This window comes from Equus asinus, chromosome 4, assembly GCF_041296235.1.
Source record: "Equus asinus isolate D_3611 breed Donkey chromosome 4, EquAss-T2T_v2, whole genome shotgun sequence".
NCBI lineage: Eukaryota > Metazoa > Chordata > Mammalia > Perissodactyla > Equidae > Equus > Equus asinus.
In genome coordinates, this window is record NC_091793.1 from 128,424,972 (window position 1) to 128,439,504 (window position 14,533).

Sequence of the window (14,533 nt, forward strand, 5' to 3'; positions counted from 1 at the left end):
ATGGAAACATTTTGAAATTTAAGCACACTTTTTTGCTATTCATGTTAGAACCTTGGTTCAGCTGAGCAAACATTTAACAAGGTCCTACTAAGCACTGGGCCGTGTGGTCTGCGTATAGGGACATTACCAGTAAATAGCTCCAGGCACATACGCAAACAGATTAGTTCAATGAATCAGATTGGCGATGCAAAGTAGAACTGATGAGAGATATTTAGTCCAAGCAAGGGATTGAAGGAAATCTTCCTGTAGAATCTGATCCCTGATTTAGTCTTGGAAGATGAATAATATTTAGGCAAGCACACAGGAAGGGCTTCAGGAAGAAGGAAGAGCATTAGCAGAGCAAAGAGGCAAGAAATCTAATGGCACTGTATCCCAAAGAACTACTGTCAATGAAAAAGTATACTGGAGTATCACGTCTGAGGTGAAGAAGATTAATAGCAAGAATGGAGAGGCAGGCTTTGGACCAATTCTGGAGGTCTTTGTATCTCTTACTGGGAAGACTGACTTTTATTCTAAGGATGATGGACAGCCATTGTTGGGTTGTAAGGAGGGGAATGACATGCTCACATAAGTATTTTATATAAATCACTCTGACTGTGCAAGTAAGAAAAATTTTAGGATGACAACACCAGAAGCAGAGAGACCTGTTAGGAGCCTTTTTTTCAACGTTATGGACAAGAGATGACTAGGGACTGAAATGGGGGATTGGTGGAGGGTCTAGAGATATAGACCTGAGAACTATTCATGATAGAAAATTCAGAGTGTGCTGATTTATAGGATTGGACTCGCTCTGTAACTCTGCCACATTCTATCTCAAAGAAGAGCTCAGCATAAGGGAGCTCTCTCTTCGTGAAAGGCCAAGGGAGTTTCCTGAATCAATGCCTGAACATGGTTGGACAGCATGGACCTTGGAGGCAGTAAGAGCAAGAGCTTGCAGGCTACAAGCATTTAATATCATCTCACTATTTAAGATGCAGTATAATAACTCTACTACCAATTCCCTTTTTTCTCTCCACTGCCAGCTGTGTTTCTCTTTCATTATATTTAAAAATAACACCTACTTTCAAAGATAACCACATTCAAGCTGCTATTATGGCTGTCTTTTGAGTAACTGAATAAAATCCTCAACATTGTAAACTCCAACTCTTAAGGATTAGATCTCAAAATGCATCACCAAGCTCGAAGAATTCAGGAAAGATGACACTATACAGCTCAACATGTCTTTTCACCAAGTTTCCACCACTACCATTTAAACCAAGGTGTCAGAAATTCTACTTGCTAAAGGTCATGTTTTTCTGTCAGTGCTACAGTCTCCAGAGAGAATGGTCCGCGTAACTGGAATGACACTTGCCTTAACTCAATGCTTACAAGATCATGCAAAATTTTTCAATTTACCCAGGACCAAATATGGGCAGAGTACATCACTTTTGTGTCAAAGTCATCCTAGAAATGGGCTCCTGCTTTAACTGATTACGCTAATAATGGTCTTTCTGTTTGTGATCTTCACCAAAAGAAGGTAATGACAGAATACCCACAATGTGAGCCAAACTATAGAGTTAAGGAATGAGAAAAGCAGCTGGAAAATGAGAGAAAACAGGGGGAAAGATTAAGTTTATAAGCAGTATTATTTAATTAGGAATGGATCCAGTTTAAATGATCCATCTGCAGAACAAGTTCTTGGAAGCATCAGTTCAGCCTTATTTAAAATCCAGTTAATTCCCCTTTTATTCTTCTCAGAGAGAGATCAGCAAGGAATACAAAACTAAAAGATTTTTCAGAACCAGTTTACTAACTGACAGTCATTGGAATAATTCTTTTGGTTTGACTCATTGAGCCAGGATGCTAACATTATTTAAACATATTGTTTTCTATTTATTCTTGGTTTTTATTTAAATCCCAAAGCTATAACAAGTGTGTAATTTACCAGAGAAAATGAAATTGCTCTTTGTTAAGTACACATTGAAAATCATATGCTACAATATGTATTGTACATTTAGTACAGTAAAAAAAAGCTATATTTTCAAATCCAAATTTGAAACAAATTCAATGCAATTTGGCATGCACTGCAGCATGCAGAGAGATTCCTACGTATTAAATACTATCTGTAACAAGTGAAATTTTCTGCTTGCTTAAAAATATCAAAACAGGAGAAGGAGATCTTAAATGAAACCCCAAATACAAAAATATCTTAAGAAAATAAATGGATTCGACCACAGTAAAACCTATGATATCCATTCATTGAGGACCAATGTCCCTCAGATGGGTAGCAGACTGGTACATGTAAGACAGACAAGGGATTCTCTAGAGAACACACCAAAAACTCCTGCAAATCAACAACAACCAGACAAAAGAAACTTGATCTTTTCTCTTTTAACTGTAGAAGTCTTCTTCCCTTCCTCCTTTACTTCAACACATTCTCAATGCAGATCTTGTAAAACTGTCAGTCAGGCCCCACATCCTCCTCGGCTCCAGACCCTCAATGGTGCCCAGCTCTCTCACAGGAAGAGCCAAACCCCAAAGGAAGGTCTGCAAGGTCCCCCCGACCTCTCTTCTTCATCTCCAAGCACCCTCCTACTCACCTTGGTCCAACTACCATCCCTGATCTTCCTGGAACACCCCAGTTATGCACCTGCTTCAGAGCTTTTGTATTTGAAGTTCTGGAATGCCTTCCCTCCCTTATTTGCAAGGTTTGCTCCTTCATTTCCTCCTTATCTTTGGCCAGGCCTTTCTGGTCACACCAAACAAATTAACAACCTCCCTCATGTTCCCCTGGCCCACTTTTCCCCTCCTACATAGTACTCATTACCATCTGACAACCTATATTTCCTTGTTTATCTGTTTACTGAGATATGCTCTGCCAGGGCAGGAATTTTGTCTGTTTTGTTCCTTGTTTTAAATTTTACAGACCCTAGAGGATGCCATGGTGCAATGTCCGTATTTTCCCCTTCTCAGCTGCCAGGAATGTTGTGTACAGACACTTCACTGCTGAGTCCCTCTCCAAGTCTAGTCTGCAGCTGAAGAGAGACACCTGGCCCAAGGTAACTCTCCCTCTCTGGGGTCGCTCACATCAATGACGATCGGTGGTGGGGTATAAAGGCCCAGCTTCACTGCCTCGATTCAGCACAGCTCTTAGGGGCCATCCCATCTCCAGAGCTCCATATGGACCTTCCCGTGGCTTTTTTTAACTGCACCAGTTCAGCTTCTCCCTTTGCCCAGTCCTACTTTCTTCCCTTTCACAGATGCTGATCCTGAGAGCACTGCTCAGTAAACTTTGAATGCACAAATCGCAATTTCAGAGTATACTTCCCAGGAAACCCTGCTAGGATCACAGTTGAAAAAACTAAAAACAGAGAGTCTAAGTAATCTGTCTGTGGTCACACAGCTCTTAAATGGTGGAGCCAGGATCAAACCCACAGAGTCTTGTTCCAGAGCCCATCTTTTTGACCATTACTTCCTGCTGCTACTCACATAACCATATTTTTTTCCCAAGAATTTAAAGCATATTAAATACCTTAGATTGAATACTTACAAAAGAAAAGGAATGGGATTAGGGATTGGGGATGAGGGGAAAATTAACAGAAGAGAGTAGACGGCAATCATTATGTGCCATCATTATGGACTGAGGAACATGATTAACTTACATAACAGACAATGACAAAACCCATAGGGGTTTGAGTACTACATTGAATAGAACAGATGATTCAGAACTAAAAATGAGAGTGGGGAAGGGGTAAGGAGATGGATAACGAAATCTCAAATGATTGTTGATAGGACTTATGGTTTATAGAAACCACAGAATATGTGGTCTGGTGTAGTTGTTGCAAACAGCTACTACAAGAGGTAGGGTAATCTTGTAGACTATAGTTTCCTCCCTCCCTGAAGTTCAAGGACTGGCTTAGTTACCATATGAACTGTTGTTGGGATTGTGGGTAAGATGCTCATCCTTTCTGATCGTCATCCACACATCCAAAGGCTGTTATTGTGATTAAATAAATTAATGTTATGATGGTGCTTTCTATAACCCATAGAGTGTTTTACACATATTATACCTGAGTATAGGCATCTTTACAGATTTATCTATTCATGCTCTGACATCCAGCAGAACTATAATAAAATCTTCCCATCTATTTTAAAAGAATCTCTTTCTAAAAAGTTCAAATTTCCCTAGAAAAACTTTGCAATGCTTAGATCCCTGATGAAAATTTCTCCTTGTAAATATGCCAAATCCCTCATATCATGAACCCCTCCCATTTCTTCTTTTTGGATTTCTATGGAGGCAATATGCCTGCCATTGTAGTTTTAAGAATACTTATTTCTGGTTTTGAAATTTTTAACATTATTTCTTATTTCTTCTTTATCTTGCATAACCGCAGTTATTCTGCTATCAACACTGTGATTTCACTTCTCTTCAAGTTGCAGAGCTGGCTGTCTCCTCTAAAGACTGAACACTGTGCCTGGGTTCATAGAGTTCTTATTATGATCTCAGCATCAATATTTTAAATCATGGACTTAAAAATCACTAATTAAAAGATTCAAACTTCTAATTAAACCCTTCAGAGAAATTATGTTCTTAGAGTAAATGGGGATAAAGAGCAAAGGTAATATAAATTCTTTTAATTTCATCTTTACTTTTTTGGAGTTCGAAGCACTTTGCATTAGTTTATTATAATCATCTCTCCTATAAGTAGATAGCATTCTCTTTTACTGATAAAATAAATGAATCTCCAAGGAGACTGAGAGTAAAAATCAAACAGGCATCATTCAAGTCAATTAAAAATCTAGAATGAAATCTCCTGATTCGTAATCCAAAGCCATTTCTATCACATTGCATTCAATAATTACATTTCTTTTCCTAAATATGGTTTTCAAAAACTCATATGACTGATTCAGAAGAAAGTTTATAACATCCATTTCATATTCTCAAGCAATCTCACCTAGAAATTCAAACAACTATTACTGTTCTACTGGAGAAAAAAAAGTTATTTTTATTTTTAAGATGGCAGTCACGCATGAGAACAAAGCACAGCCATGTTGATAACAAGGTTCCTTTCTTCTCCCTTTTCGTTTTCCATCATTCTCACTTTGTTTCCCACCTTCTGTTTGCTTTTTGTGTTTTTCCAATTTCATTATCCACGGTGTTCCTAATTCATTCTACCTCGATTTCATTACTCCATCGCAATATTGTTTCTCTTTTGAGGTAAAGAGAAAGTAAAATGGATTCCAACCCATGAAAGGCTGAGATAAGATTTCAATTGCGGTTCAGATGGCTATAAGCTCATCTCTAGGCAGCTCTCAAATGTGGGACGGCAAAAGTGAGGCTAGTTTCTGCTTTCTCCCTGTATGCGGGGCCCTGGAAGAATCTCAGACCTTGCGCATGTGGTAGCATTTCTTTACCGAATCAGTATTGCAGCTGAACCTATTTACAACTGATGCCTGCTGGATTTCGGCTGCAATGTGAACCCAAGGAAGAAAGTACATGGTGAGGCACGCTGTGCTTGCCAAAACTTGACCACGACGGTAAGGGGGAGAAGGTACAAATAGAGGTGAGGAAAGGGTGTACAGCAACACGGAAGAAACAATTATTTAGCCTTATATAAGAATATTTTATGGAGTAGATATTCCATACGTTGTTATTTACAGCATATTTAACATTTTATTTCTGCAGGGGATTATTTTTCTTTTGATAATTAGAATCACAATTTTTCCCATTGTCTGCTGAGAAGAGAATTTACATGTAATCTCCCTGAGTGTAAAGAACTGTGTCATATTCAGCTTTACAGCTCTAGAAAGCTTACCTTAGTACCCAGGTTATATTAGGCTTGTTCAATTCAACCAATTTCCTGAATATCATCAAATCCACATTAGAAACATAAGGATTTTTTTAAAAAGCTGTTTTCCAGTTTTTACCAATATACATAATCAGAAATAGCAGACCAGGGTCTACAATTTGTTGCAGTGTAAACATTTCTTGTTCTCGCCAAAATGTGTACGAAGTAAATGTCTTAATTATGGGCATCCAAGAAATATTATACAAAGATAATTGGCTCAGGACAATTTTGCAGGACAAATTTGAGAATAAATTTTATTTTATTTAAATAAAAACATTTAATAACTGGATTTGCACACTGAAGTTACCATAATAACAATTACTTGGATAATTAAAATAAAAATCAGGCTTTCATTATGTAAATAATGGATGTAAATTTAATTTGAATTTTTGCTATATATATCTGACATTAATCTATTAAAGTATTCTCTTAAAACTATATAATTACATAATATGTATAAATGGACCCAGAGCTTCATTTTATCGAATGAAATAAATATATACCCATTGTTTCTATGCTGTGTACCTTAGAGACATTTTATTTCTATAGACATTATCATACAACTCCCCATGAGATGTTATTAAAATTTAATTGTGGACTCTTCCAGACCTATAGCAGGATAATACATTTACAATTATTTTAATGGTTAAAATATTGTTTTCATTTTGCTGGGCTTTTTCTACTTTTAGGAGTCTAACAAAAATCTAATCAATCCAGAAATATTTTTAAAAGAGGTTAATGGAAAATATTCATAGCTTAGTGTTTATAATAAAACTGAAAGACTGAGAGAGAAAAGCAGGGGTTAAAAAGCGTCCTTTAACCACCCACACACCCCAGGATTTTGAGAGGAGTGGCCTTTAATACTTTTTCCCTACTGCAGTATTTGTTGCTTAAGGAAGTCTGTGGGTGGATAAGATGTTATTATCCCTCCTACACACACCCATTCTCTTATTTACAACATTAAGTCTCTGTATATAAGTACTTGAAACACCAACCCCCTTCTTTCAACTCCTCTCTGAGATTCTTTGGAATTTGGTCCACACATTAACACGCATTAACTTCCCATAGGGCAAATATATAGTTAATTATAGTTCATCCTGACCTTTTTTTCGAGTGATAGCCTATCCAAAAGGTTATTTGATGTAGATGCCTTTCCAACTAAACATTTTTTTATCTTTTTATATATATATATATATTGGGTTTTTTTTGAGGAGGAGGATTAGCCCTGAGCTAACGTCTGCCACCAATCCTCATCTTTTTGCTGAGGAAGACTGGCCCTGAGCTCACATCCATGCCCATCTTCCTCTACTTTACACGTGGGATGCCTGCCACAGCATGGCTTGCCAAGCGGTGCCATGTCCACACCTGGGATCCGAACTGGTGAACCGCCAGCAGCTGAAGCGGGATGTGCGCCCTTAACCGCTGGCTCCACCGGCGGCCCCTAAACATTTTTTTAAAACCAGAATTCCATAAACAGCAGGTCTTATGTTCAAAACTAATAGTGAAAAAGGATTCTTTATATTGAGTTTTCTCTCTTTTTTTCGGGGAGAGATGAAGACTATTGGCCCTGAGCCAACATCTGTTGCCAACCTTCCTCTCTTTTTTTTGCTTGAGGTAGATTGTCCCTGTGCTAACATCTGTGCCAGTCTTCCTCTATTTTCCATATGGGATGCTGCCACAGCTTGGCTTGACCGGAGGGGTGTAGGTGTGCATGACGGGATCCAAATCTGTGAACCCCGGGCCACCGAAATAAAGTGTGAAAACTTAACCACTACGCCTCCGGGCGGCCCCATTAATTTTTCCTAAACACTAAGAAGATACAGTCACTGAAATGGGAAAAGCCAACCTTTCAGATTTGTAGGCAGTATTTGTTTCTTACTACCCCTGCAAATTCCCTTTAGGGATGAATGCAAATGTGCAGATCATGTTGGCGACACAACGAACATGTTTTACCTAAATAAAGTTAGCCTTTTGAATTATTTCATCTGACTAAATAGATCAATAAAGATTTTAAAACTCTGTAAAACGTATACTAACAAGTTAACATAAATTTTATGAAACCTTTTATCCCTTTTATATTGTAGTAAAAATGTTCCCTCAAATGCAGTAAATGACAGATATGCCCTTGTGCAAATGGGTTAAACTTAAATTATTTTAAAAATAATCAAGTCTAATCTTCATTGCTAATGTAACACTCATTCTTTTAAAAAATATAGGCCAATCTAAGGAAAGTAAAAATTGATGTATTTTTAACGTGATTTTGGGTTTGGAGGTTTAATGATATCATTTACGACAGTCACACATATAAGTGTTTTGTCAATAAATTTGTTCACTTCACTATTCCGATCAACGCATTCTAGTTGGGAACTATATTAACTTTTGTTAAAAGAAATTGTAAAAATAACCATTAACCATCCAAAGTGCTTGCAAAGAAGCCCCAATTATTAATTAAGTATACATTATTGAGAATATAACCTACAGACCAGCGAGAACAGTCACAGGTACTTCAATCACTTAATTCAAAGGAAAGTGATTCTGCTCCTCTGCCGCCTTGGCATAGGGCCTTGGTCGGAACACAGAGGCAGGTCCATCCCGTGCATAGCAGAGGTAGCAAGTGAAGCATACTCTACGTACAAGCCAATGGATATGTGAACTGGAATTGTGCAGGCCACTCCAAAGTAGGCTTTTAGGTTCTAGTTACTAAGCTTTTTTGGCATTTTGTAATAGAGTAAAAAGATTAAAGAAAATTAAAACCATCAGTATTTCAGAGCAAAGTAACATATAGACTAAAGAAAAAAGTAATTCAGTAAAAACCAAACCAAACCAAACCAAACACTATTCAGTCTCTGATTAAAAAAAAAAATTTTACACAACTAACTAGGAGTAAATATTTATTTACCACAACTTTCAGAACAATAACTCTTTAAAAAGAATACAACTCAGAATTAAATGGGTTACACGGTCTTTTTTCTTTCTAAAGCAATTATCTCTTAAGAAGTTCTGTGTTTTTTCCTCTCTTACTAAAAAGCACCTATAATTGAAAGGAACAGTAGGAAAGTAGCTTCCAACTAGTGTACGAAATTTAAGTTAGAAACATCATGTTCATGACATTAAAATTCTTTCCTAAAAACATTACCTTATTCAGATTACAGGATAACATAATGAACCAAGGATTTCAATGTAAAATGTAACAAGGAGGAGTGAAGCTGATGTCACTTCCACGATCATGTGCTAATTACAGTGAACAAAAGCTGGAAACTAGTGTCTGACACATAAACCACCCCTTATTATTTAAAAAAAAGAAGAAATGATGCATGATATTAGGAGGAGACTCAGAAAAAGTGTATCATACTGATGTTTCAACAGAAAGAGCAATGAAGATACGTTGTGCTTTGTAGTCTGGTTTGTTAAGTTTTGTTTTTAAAGATGCTAAAAAGTTAACAAGACTTGCTTCGTGAACAGTGGAACAGCTGAAGGTCAACACAATATCTGCCAAATTAGGCAGTCTACATGTAAAACTGAATAGCTGGAAAATAGACAGAATTTTGCATAGAAACTTCTTCCTTCCCAAAGCAACCTTTTTTAAGTTGATTAATTTCTTAATATTCCAATGGTGAAACATTCACTCAAGGAACTATCTTTTCTCCTTTTTTTTTTTCCTCTTTAAGATTTAATTTGTTCTAGAAGTTCTTCTTTTCAAAACCTCTAGGGAAGCTTTTTTAGGAACACTATATTAATCAGCTAGAGAAAACAAAAGCACAAACTTGATTTCTTAGAAGGCAGTGAAAGACTATCCTAACATCAAATAGCTGTCCAATGTCATGTGACATTGAACTCCATTTCCTGCTCACATGCTACTGAATGTTGTCTCCTGTTCAGCTTTAGTCTTTATGGAAAAAACCCGTGCCCCAATATGCTGCTCTGTTGCGTTCTCTGGGTATTTTGCTTATTTGAGCTAGTTAAGCCTTTCATTACATGAAGTGATTTGATAAATCTTTCAAGTGTGGCCCTAACTAGATACGGTGTGCAGTAGACATCTGACTTTCCTGAATCCAAGGCCTTCATCTCCTTATTTTTTTTTAATCAAGTTCTGCATTTAAAAACTAAACTAAAATTTACTTGGAATCATACATTTAATAGTTTTATCCAACTTAAGCAAGGCCTTGAGAGAATGATTGTGTTTTTATTCTTTCTCTTTTTATTATTCTTGTTGAAATTACATCTAGTTTTTTTTTCTTGTTATGTATAATGGTGAGATTTTGCTTAGTTTTCATTTGGAAAATCACTTTGGGAAATTTATAGTGAAGGTTCAATCCATAAATAAAATCTTATTTGGCGGTAAATATATTAGATCAGATTTTGCAAATTTCTGCCTCTCTCTAATCTTATACACTTCCTTAAACACACAACTAAATAATGAAAATATAAATGTTATTTTAGTAAAAACAACTATAGATTAATTTAGTTAAAAAGATACTATCTTATTTTCATTGGCTTAAATTTTGTTTATCTTTTTAACTTTTCTTTTATGAACTAAAGCTCCTTCAGTTTCAAATGCTTATTTCAATAATTAAGATTTCGTTTAAATGATAGTTATGTATATGTTAATATTAATACCTAGTAATTGAGGGCAGTATTACATGTTTTAAAAACTCAATATTTAAATGATTTCCTCATGAGTTTTCTGCTTTGCTAATATGCTTGGAAGCTTCCATTAGGAAGTTTTCACATGCATATATATCTCAAAGATAACTCAGACACAAACAAACAAAAGAATAAGGAAGATTAGATGAAGATAGAGTTCCTAAGTACGATTTTATAAATATATCAAATAATTTGCATAGTATATACATTTACCTAATAAGGAGAATGATACTTTTTTGTTTTCCTTTTCCTTAAAATGCAAAATGTAAATTTGTCTCAGATATCTATAATGGCAAAGATATGAATAAATATCCACAAATAATATCCACATGTAAGTTTTCAAATATATAAAAAGGAAACTCCTACCTCCATCTCCAGATCCTGATCCTGCATCTGGGGGGAAAAGAAATACTTTGTTTTTGCTTGAAAAACATATTCAAAAAACATTTAAGTCTTTTTTAAAATTCATGATTACTTTCTTCATTAAGATAGTAGTATAATTGAAAAAGTTACTAATATTTAATCATATCAAGTTAATGTAATTTCTATAACATAACATAAAATAAATTCCGTTATTTTCATTCTTAAACTTTGTGAAAAAAGTACTATCTAGCTTTGGAATAATTTCTAAATTTCACTATGTAAAATCTCTCATATTTTTATTTTATTCAGGATGAATTTGGCGTCATTAACAAAAAAAATTGAAAATGAGATGCTTATAACAAATCAATGAGATTTAGAAATAAAACAGTTTACGACGTGTTAAATAAACTCATAATTAACGCTTATATTCTTGTAAATCACATTTGCACAAAGAAAAAACAGTTTAAAATGAATACCTTTTTATATAATTCCTATTATGTTTTCCAAATAACACAATTATGGATGAGTCTATCTGCAACCAAAAGCACCCTTTGTTTTTGAAACCAGCTGAAAAGTAAGCTTAATTTTTGCCTTTGTGATTAAATTGGAGATATACTAGGTGATGCTGGCAGAAAAAACCAATAACTGCCTTCTGCCTTTCTCTTTCTCCACTTATTTTCTCTCCTCCCTCACACATAATTACAACTGGTTAAAGTTGTCTATTTCTGAGAACTCAGTTCCCAGAAACACCCAGTTTTCTAGTTGGAGTCAAGACCGTTGAATTTCCATCTGTTTCCACCTGTTAAGTGTGGACATCATCTTCCTTATGCCTCCCCACTTCTTTGCATTCTAAACACATTTGCTTATGTATTTTTAATGTTAATACCAGGAAATAAGACTAATACTGGTATTCTCTGTCTGATATACCCTCATTTTACATTGAAATCTCAACCAGGGTTCAAGACGTATCAAACGCCACTTCCACGAATTTGTGTTTGCTGTCTTAGTGCAATTGATATAAAACATTACCTCTACTTGTTTGCCTCCATGACACTTAATTGAGAGACCCAGCATATAAAGAAGCACCACGTATGAAAATCCACAGAAGGCTGACACATACTGAAGAATGCGTGCCTCCCCAATAGTCCTCCTTATCATCATGTTAGGCATTAGCACTGCCATGAAGGAGAACAGTTTGAATTGTCAGCCTTGGTGAAGACTTGCATTAACTAAAATCACAGAATCTAACCTTGTCTTAAATCAGAATATCAAGTCATTAATTCACTGCTAATGTGACTAAGGAGTATGTCTTTGGACCAGCATATCCTTTCCTTAAAGGCAAGCTAACTGGTAAAGCAATTTATAATAGCAACCCTTCTTACTAAATGCAGAATCAAATAAGGATTTTAATGTGATTTGACTGTTTAATGATAACGATCAAGAAAGGCTGATACATTCATCTCTGTAGTAGGAGAATAGTCCTGTCAACTGAACTCATAATCATGTCATGGCACTATCACTTTTGGATGGGACAGTGCTTAAATGGTCAATGTTTGTCACTTTTCCTTTTTGCATACTTTCACAGCTAAAATTTTAACTGACTTTATTTGAATTAATTTTAAAGCTTAATTCAGTATTACTTATAATCGTCAGAGGCTAATAACAGATTGTACTATTATAGCACTAACACATTCTACCTGTTTTGGTTGAACACGTACAGTTTCTTTCCGTTTCCCACTAAGACTATAAATTTCTTTAAATCATGTCTTGTTCAGCTTTCTATACTTGTATGCACTTAAGAGGAAATGCATAAAAGCTTATGGATTCTAAGCTGCAAACATTATTCATTGGATGACATGAGGAATGTTATTTAACCTTCTTAAGCTTATTTGTCCTCTATTCAATGGGTATAGTAATGTCTATCTCATTGGGCTATTTTGAGGCTTACTGCACAATAGCATGTTTTAAATGCTTATCACTGTGTCTGGAACATAATAACTAAAATTTTGAGTAAACGTCTTGCCTATTCATCTATTGGTTTTCTAATAAATACATTGCTGTTAGTGCCATCCAGTTGATTCGATTCCTAGTGACCCTGTGGACAGCAGCCCGGAACCCTGCCTGTTTTTTTTGCACCATCCTCTCACCTTCCGGCACTATATCAGACAATGCTCCACCGCTATTCATAGGGTTTTCATGGCCAATGTTTTTGGAAGTGGGTGCCAGGTTCTTCTTTCTAGACTTTCTGAGTCTGGAAGCTCTGCTGAAACCTCTCCGCCATGGGCGAGCCTGCTTGTATTTGAAATACTGGTGGCATAGCTTTCAGCATCACAGCAACACATGGCCACCACAGTATGACAAAACTAACAGGTGGTATGGGTCCGTGACCCTGCCCGGGAAATGAACCTGGACCATGGTGGTGAGAGTCCCACATCTTAACCACTAGACCACCAGGACTGGCTTAAAATAAATACACCCACGGCTGGAGAAAATCAGGAAAAATGGTAGTCATATTATGGCTTATATTTCCCATGAATATTTCTAAAAAATTCAAGAGGCATGTCCTTAAGACAATTTGTGTTTGATTGATCCAAATTAAGTAGCTAGGAAAGAAATTGATTGAAAAAAATGGTCACTTAAGTCCATGGCATCATTATGAAATAGTGATGGGAAGCTTTAATGGTTTCTCTGCTATAAGATGAATCATCTTGGCAAACCAGAGTTAAGTAGCCTACTAAAGCCTTATTAGTGAAGAAGTCATGCTGGTGGCCCTGAATCTACGCTCCTAGTCAATGCATTTCTTATAAGACAAAAAAAGTGAAATTGACAATGAGGCTATTGAGAAGACTGCCCAATAGGAAATCATTTTCTGGACAAAAAGTTATTTGTAAGTTCAATGAAACATAATAAATGGAAAGTTATATCTTCCACTGCCTTTATTCCTAGAGATCACAACTTGCCACCTCCACTCAGTGTCAAATAGCATTAAAAAAATAAATGGAAAATCTACGAAGAAAAGAATGAGGATCTTTTTTAGATCAAAAGTCAGAACTTCAATTTATTTACAGTCAGACCTGGTTAATCAAAATTACTTTTGTCCCTCCATCATTATTCAAATCAAAAACCTTTTAGACTTACAAGTCATGGAAGATGCATTCATCAAGACTGGATTACTAATTGAATCCTGCAGAAATTTAAGTCTGTGAATGAGCTAGGGATGGTACTCAATTGTGATTAAATTTTCTACTTGGCTAAGTATTTATTTTCATAGTATAACCAACACATTAGGGACTAGAATAGAAAGACTTGAATGAATCAGGAGAATGTGATGGCATGTTCTGACAAGAACTTGGAGGTTGGCAAGTAAGAAAGAGAGATTTTGCTTTCAAACATTGTTAGCCATAAGCACAACTTCATTGCTATTATGACTACTGCCTGCTGATCCTCATTTGGCTGTTGTCAGAGACAGACAGATATCCTATATGATGCTGAATAAGAAAATGTTTTCCTTGGCATTCTCTGGTATTTGACTACATCATTCCTAGTTTCTGGAAGTCAGAGGATCCATGTTTTTCTATTTCATTTGTCCTAACGTGTCAATTATCCTATTTTTGTTCATTAGGTATGGCAGATTGATTTTTCATAAGTAGTTTGCTCCTTGTCTTTTTTTCTATGTCCCTCATCCTTACTATGAGTGC

The 14,533-nt window shown here is 35.8% G+C and overlaps 1 protein-coding gene across 1 annotated transcript in view; it reads right to left on the reverse strand.

The window, feature by feature from the left end:
• TMEFF2 (transmembrane protein with EGF like and two follistatin like domains 2) overlaps window positions 1–14,533 on the reverse strand; it is a 227,806-nt gene that overhangs the window by 201,016 nt on the left and 12,257 nt on the right. The window contains exon 4 of the mRNA XM_014837534.3: window positions 10,839–10,865. Coding sequence (XP_014693020.1) covers window positions 10,839–10,865 — 27 coding nt within the window. The remainder of the gene's footprint in view (window positions 1–10,838; window positions 10,866–14,533) is intronic.